Genomic DNA, 7519 nt, shown 5'->3' on the forward strand with positions numbered 1-7519 from the left:
ATGCTTGCTCAGTACTGGGACATAACTTACTAATTGCATTTAGACATGCAAAATGTAGTATGCATTTGTACATGAGCACACCACTGTGTTCAAAGTTCAAACGTAAAATAGTAATACAATCCACACAACATCTTTGAGCAACAACAAACATATTTACAACATAGGTTCATACAATCTAAATTATGATAATAGTAGTTCCTACTAGTTTAATGTAGACATCCATTTTCTTGCAATTTACCAACCACTGTTTCCCTTCCGGCGCTTCCAGCCGCTGGAAGATCCCTCGTCATTGCTCTTACGTGGGCGGAGTCTTTCTTTCATTGGTTGTTGGTGGAGGTGACGTAGCCTGTTCTTGATGATTAGGATTCTATGATTAACATACCCGTCCTTTGCCGCGTACTCAAGGTGTATCGGGGAAAGTGGCTTCCACTCCCAGAACTGGTGCTTCTCCTTTGGGAATGATTTCTTCATGTTCTTGTATGAGGGGTCGATGATGGCCGCTACAAGGTCACCCATGGAGTCCCTTTCTCCACCACCCTTGATGCAGAATAGCCTCTGGATGTCGACGTGGTGCTCGTCTGGAATTTTGATCCATGCACGGGCAAGCATGGTCTTGTCGTTCATGGTGTCGACGCTAGTGAAAGTTACTGCTTTCCGTTGCAGGAAGTCAACTAACGCCTGGGAGCGCTCGGATCTGCAGTAGTGGTATACAAGGACATGCTCACGCATGGCAAGTTGGACGACGACGATCCCTTGTCGTATGTAACTGCTCTTACGTGTGTACTCGAGGTCGAGGCTGACGAACTTGTTCTTCTCCTCCTTTAGCCATTCTTCGTACTTTTTGATGATCCGCTCCACGGTCCTTGGGTCGTTGGTGTCGAGCACGGTTGTACCGTGGGTAGTGATGTGTTCAGTGAGTGTTGTTAGTTTCCCGTCGTCCATGGCTGGAGGTGTGCGGTGGTGAACTGCGGCCGGCGAGAAACTTTCGAGGAAGAGGATGAAATGGAGTCGGAAAAGTGAAAGGGTTCTTTTGTCGTGCAAAAAAGGAAACCGCCAAAGAGCAGTTGCTAGTCACGCGGCGATTCCAGGCGTAGAATTTCGGAAACAGGGGTTTGTTTTATCTGTTTTTTTAAAGATTTTCACTTCTCTTGTTCATTGAATTTTTTTTATTCGTTGCGTGCTGCCTACGTGATCCATCTTTGGCTGTGAAAGTAGTCGTGTAAACGGTAGAACACTCAACAGATGCATGGTCGTGCCTTTGTTGTGAAAATATTTTTTTCAATTAATAATATTCCTTGGTTAGGGAGGCACGGTTTTTATGTTATTCGGTGCACAAGTGTGTGTTTAGGAAAAGTTGAAGTAAATATAGTTTGGACTTGAAAACGGAGTCCTGTTTGGTTTTTAATTGAGATATGTTTCACTAGATGGTTTGAATAAGTTTGATAACATGGCATTGCTAGAGGTTTTGAATCACAAATTGTTTCTTGTTTCGTTTGATTTTTGAAAATGAATCTTTTTGTTTTTTGGTTTTTTGAATTGTGAACTTTTCGAAGGATAAGAACTACATTTTTTTGAATGAATCATTTCGATAGTTCAAACAACATTTGTTTCAAAGGATCATTCCGATGGTTGAAACAGCAAGTTGAGTGTCCGTAAGAGCTACATAAGTTGCAAAAGATCATTCCGATAGTTCAAGCAAGCACATGGTCCATAATAATTACATTACTCTACCATCCTAACTAGCAAACTTATAGTAATCAGTGTTTTGCTCCTGAAGGCATCATCATGAAACGAGCGTTGAACATTCTAGGAGATACACTGTTTGCTTCCATTTTAGGTGCTGGTTCCGACGGAATCTACATAATGCGCTGAATGATGGTGGACACAGAACGGTCATGGCGCTCTTTGAAAGTGATTAGAACAACGTTCTTTTCAATGAAGGATGCAGCTGATATGAAGTCTCTGAAAGAAGACTTTTCTATTACCATCCTGCCGTCATTTTTGGAGATGTAGTACGATGAAGGAGTGATGACATGTGTAGGTTCATCAGGAGCTTCAAGGGTTACCCTGCCATTGGTTGGCATGTCCACCCATCTCTTCAGTGTTGAGACAACGCTCCTCGGAATTTTCTAGAAGAAAATCGAAATTAAATAGAAATTAGAACCGTTGATTTGTCACTTGGACAATAAATAAAAGAATGTCTGAATATGGTGAGTGCACAAACATTAAGAAATTCCATATTGGAAGTAATATAATTCCTGGCATGGTCAGGTTTGTGTGTAAACAGATAAAACAACATATTAAGAGAACAATGGAAGTTTTGTTGTTTTAGGTTTGAGTAAATAGGTTCTTTATAATTTTCCATATAAGCAAGATTACGTCAGTATTGTTTATATTACATATGAGCAAAATACGTTTGGTATTCTAACAAGGACAGTTGTAACCAACCATGACGTAGTCTTTGGTGTTAGTGGGAGTCAAGACATGGACAAATGGACGACAACGGATGAAAGTATCTCCGAAAAGGCGTTGTAGAAAGAATCGTGTCTGGTCGTAGGTAAGCTCAATATCCTTAGAGTAGACACAGCAGTGAACATGGTTGAAATCGTCAGAAGAAAGATCGTTGATAGCTAGAAAAAGAAAAAGATTTTAAAGTTAGATAAAGTTATATCCAACACGGGGTTAATATTATTCAGTTCGATTCATGCATATAAAATTACAGCGAAAGCAGATAAGTTTGTAATATAAAAATATAGCGAAAGAAGATAAGTTTGTAATATTAAATACCTACCAACGTGGGGTAATGGAAGCAGCCTTTTGTCATCCCGATATGTTTGTATTTCGAGATTGAGACCCTCGTCTGGTAGTTCAAATTCTATGCGGTCTCCAGCACGAAGTTCATAATCATCCGCAAAGGTGTTCCACTCACCACCGTAGAACTTTGTGTAGTTTGCCCTATGCTTAAACAAAGCATTGTAAGACTTTCCTTCATGTGTAAGAAGGGCTGGCTCTATCTGCTCTTTACGCAATTTTCTTGCTTCTTTCTTCCTCTCGTCGATGTCTTCAGCGAGAAAGGCTCTGACATTACAAGGTACATACTGGAAAAAATAGTACAAATAACAACCTGTAAGTATAAATTTGAACTCGCGTATTATTAATGTTAAAAGTTTTCTTAAATTGGATATGAATTTTTGATAAGAATTACAGATTTTTGGCATATGTTGACTAATTTTAATTAGAACTGAAGATGCACTATAGTAATCAAGGTATGGGCAGGCAAACTAATGGAAAATGAAAACACAAGACAGGTGCGAAGAAGTGACAGCAGGGGAACCTAGTGTAGGTGCAAGGGGGTATGAGTAACAGCGACGATTTCTACTGTGTTGTAAGCAACTAATACGTTAGTAATGCTTACTAACCATGCGGCTCTAGCAATTTTCATCAAGAATAACCTGAAACTGCTGGAGAACTTCAGGGTGTGGTTCGCAGGGGCCGCCTGGTTGGCGGCAGGTAGGGCAAATCATACCTAAATAATTCAGAACAACTATGTTAAGAAAACAAGAATATCATAACAATTTAAAACAAGCTTCAACGTTGAAGGTAGACAACGACTAGCTTCAGCTACGTTAGCCGTATTAAAAATATCCGTACGAAGGCAGAGAACAACTACAAATTTACCATAAAACTTCTAATCTAGTCCTTCTAGAAAAGCAGTATGACAGAGTTTAGATCACTTGTTTAAATTTTCAAATGGTTTTTTATTGCTTTAGAGAATGAAGTCGTTGTACCGGATCTGATGCTTCAATAACTAGCAAATGAAAAACCTAAACATAAAATAGTAATAATTTAAATATCTTTTTCAAAACGTAGATACGGATCGGAGCATGCTGCTTACACATATGCTTTTTACCTGCGAGAGAAGAAGAACGGGCGTCGACGAACGGAGATTGGGGTATGGGAAGCTTAGGGCAAGTACCCACGGCCAGCAAATCTACGAGAGAAGCACGGCTTAGAAGTTAATCGAGAGACCCAATAAAAACTCTACAATAATTTGTTTCAAATGAGACTGTGTGCGAGGAAGAAGCACGAACCCTAGAAGTAGGCGGATGGATAAGCCAGATGGGTTGTGATGGGAAGCTTATGGCAAGCACCCACGGCCAGCAATCTACGAGAGAAGCACGACTTAGAAATTAATCGAGAGATCCAATAAAAACTCTACAATAACTTGTTTGAAATCAGATTGTGTGCGGGGAAGAAGCACGAACCCTAGGCTAGAAGCAGGGGACGGAGAAGGCAAGTGAGTTGTGATGTGGCTGAGGGAGTCGGAGCTTATTTAAATATAAAGCAGTCTTGAGAGAGCAAGAGTAGTAATGAGTGCTTCGTGTTTTATTTTTTATCCTGCGAATTGGAACGAATGCTGGTTTGTGGATGGTGTGCGTGTATTCCGAGGTTTTATGGGGACGCGAGACGTTTGACTCGTCCAGCTGCCTCTCACTGTAGTTGTACAGCTGTGCTGCTTCCCAGCGGAGTCTTCTACGTGCCTATCCTGCCTCACATACTTTTTGTGAGGCACGGTTATACATGCTGAAAAGCATGCTCGTGGTTCTGTGTTTTTTTAATCACATGTTTAATCAGATATGATTGGGTGTTTCTTGAGGAGATGATCGGTGATGATGTTATGAGATGCACGGTCGTTGTAACAGGAGAGGCATGGTCGATTTGTCGGGGGATGCAAATTGACGGGAGGCATGATGGTTCCTAATGAGAGGCACGTTTGCATCTGAAATCGCGTCACGGTTCGTGACTTTGGTATTGCAATTTTTTTTCAGGCAGTCGTTGACCCAAGGGAGTCACTGTTTTTATGTACGCTGGCTTCAGGCGGGAATATGTATGATAGCCCACGGTTATATGTATGTCAGAAGCATGGACGTGCTTTTGTTTTGTCAATGTTTCTGGTGGTACGCAGACATGGTGCGTTGATGTTACTGAGGTTTGTCTTTAACCAAAGTGGAGGCACGCGTGTGGCTTTTGTTCTGGCAAACCGTGCTTCTATTTTTGTTCACTCCCAGTGTACTACCTCCGTCTAGGTGAATAAGTCATTCACGTAGTTCTAGGTCATCTATTTGAGGAATTAAATTTGTGTTATATGTCATGAAAAGTATATCACTAGATTTCTACAATGATGTAGTTTCTAAATACATATTTTTTGTCACATATAATACATATGTGACAAAAAATATGTATTTACCAAAACGGAGGTAGTAGTATTTGCACGACAGGGTCATCTCGTTTGCCTCTTCGCATTGTTCTCTCGGTCAAAAGATGTGCTGGTGACCGATGGGATGGCTATTTATTGTTAGTATTTATTGTGCGAGATACCGTGCTAGAGTTAACCTAGAGGCTCCTCGATTACAGCGTGTCAGTCGTGACTTTTGAAGTGCATGGTTTCACGAGCTGCAGAAGCACAATCGTCCATTCACCGTTTCCGGTGCAATTAAATGGGCGCATGGTAACTGAGTCGTCTCTCCCCAAGGTTAAGTAGTGGTCTATTCCTGGAGGTTATCGCGTCTTATTCCCTCCAGAGAAGTGCAGGTAGCTCCCGTCATCCTCGCCTCGTACGAAAAGCAGTCAAACTCCATTGTCGTCTTAGCCTCGGTTCCATGGACGACTTCACAAACACTACTGAGCGTCTCTTTATAGATGCTGATGGTAATACCAAGCTCGAGGTGTTGTACACCAACGAGCCCTACAAGGTGGAGGAGATTCTTACTCTCTATGAGGAATGGCTGCGTGAGGACAGGTACAAGTTTGTTGGTCTTGATCTGGAGTACACACAAGAGGATTATTTTGATCGTAGTAGAAAAGTCGCCGTTATGCAACTGGCGATGCGCAAGCATGTTCTTGTCTATCACTTGTGCAAGGCCAGGACGGAGTGCGCTGCTCTGAAGGATTTCCTTCGAAACAAAGGTATAATTTTCGCTAGTGTCGACATCAGGAACGATAGGGATGTTATCGCAAACAGTTACCTCAAAATCCCAAGAGAGTGTCACATCGACCTTCAAGAGGAGCTCATGATCAAAGGAGGCAATCTAAGGGATTCCATGGCAGATTTGGCAGGAGCCGTCATAAACAAATCTTACTTTAGTATGAAGTCATCTTTTCCACAAGGTCTGCATGACTACTGGGAATGGAAGCCGCTTTCCCTTGAACACCTGAAATATGCGGCAATCGTAAGTGAAAATTTCGTTTTTTATGATTTTTTGTCTTTATATTTTTGTTTTATTGCAACAATAGTACTTTTTCCCCTTTACGTATATCTTCATTCTCATCCGCTTTTTATTTTAGGATGGGTATGTCAGCTACGACCTCTACCGCCGAGTTCTGTCTATGAAGGACATGATGCATCGTCGTTGTCTTCCCGACCCCGGACGCCGTTGATGCTTTTGAGCAGAACTCCAACTGAGTAGAATGGTCCCGGTGGTCTGAGCAGAATGGACTCATGGAATACTTTCATTTCTTTTTTTGTATAATTAATGAGTACTTTTAGTTCAAACCTATGGAGTACCGTCTCATGTTATGTGAATATAATTTCTTATTTTTTTTATGTTACAAGTTCATTGTTGACGTTTGCGCGAGTTCATGTATATTTAGAGAACTTGTTGAAGTGGCGCATATGTATTGTTTGGGAGAAGCGTGCTTTGTGTTTGGCTTATATTCAGTGTCGTTTGTTTGTGTTTGTATTGTTGTCTTTTACACGTTCGCACAAGAGAGTCACGTCTGCTAACGTATGAGGCAACATTTTAGTTTCGTGTCTTTGTGTGCTTTAGGACCGTGCCTCGAGAATCCGGACATCCGTGTCTGTTCAAGATTCACTTCCGTGGCTTCTTTCCGTCTATGTATGTACATCCGTGACACACGCCATGTCTGTAACGTGCTAGTTTCACACGGCAGATCCTCTTGACACTACACAACCGTGCCTGTGCCACCACTCTTTTGTGCATCCAGGTGGTTTGTACCCGTGCCTCGACAACTATGAGAAGCCACAATTCCGTGCCTGTATACGCTGTAATTCCGTGTCTCCTGTACGTGCATTTGCGTGTCTCAGGCGTCATGCTGGCTGTGACTCTACGTGCCTCTGGTGCCAGACGCCCGTCCGTGAGGGGACGCGTATGTATTGTTTGGGAGAAGCGTGTTTTTTGTTTGGCTTATATTCACCGCTGTTTGTTTGTGTTTGTATTGTTGCGTTTTACACATTTGCACAAGAGAGGCACGTCTGGTAACGTACGAGGCAACATTTTCAGTTTCTTGTCTTTGTGTTCTTCGGGACTGTGCCTCTAGAAGCCCGGCATCCGTGTCTGTGGAGGCTTCACTTCCGTGGCTTCTTTTCCGCTATTCATGTACCTCACGTGACACACGCGATGTCTCTATGTGGTGGTGTCACACGGCAGTTTCTCTTCAGACTACACAACCATGCCTCTGCCACCACTCTTTTGTGCGTCCAGGTGGTTTGTACCCGTGC

The 7519-nt window shown here is 42.2% G+C and overlaps 1 protein-coding gene across 1 annotated transcript; it reads right to left on the minus strand.

Moving 5' to 3' along the window:
* Positions 1-234: 234 nt before the first annotated feature.
* On the minus strand, positions 235-942 carry LOC141026146 (uncharacterized). Its single transcript, XM_073502124.1, has one exon. It carries the CDS (start codon positions 940-942, stop codon positions 235-237), a length of 708 nt encoding a protein of 235 aa, XP_073358225.1.
* Between the last annotated feature and the right edge of the window lie 6577 nt (positions 943-7519).

This window comes from Aegilops tauschii, chromosome 6 (genome assembly GCF_002575655.3).
Source record: "Aegilops tauschii subsp. strangulata cultivar AL8/78 chromosome 6, Aet v6.0, whole genome shotgun sequence".
In the NCBI taxonomy this organism is placed as follows: domain Eukaryota; kingdom Viridiplantae; phylum Streptophyta; class Magnoliopsida; order Poales; family Poaceae; genus Aegilops; species Aegilops tauschii.

Excerpts from the sequence above, each read along its gene's own strand:
- LOC141026146 (XM_073502124.1), bottom strand. The coding sequence starts at position 942 with ATGGACGACGGGAAACTAACAACACTCACTGAACACATCACTACCCAC.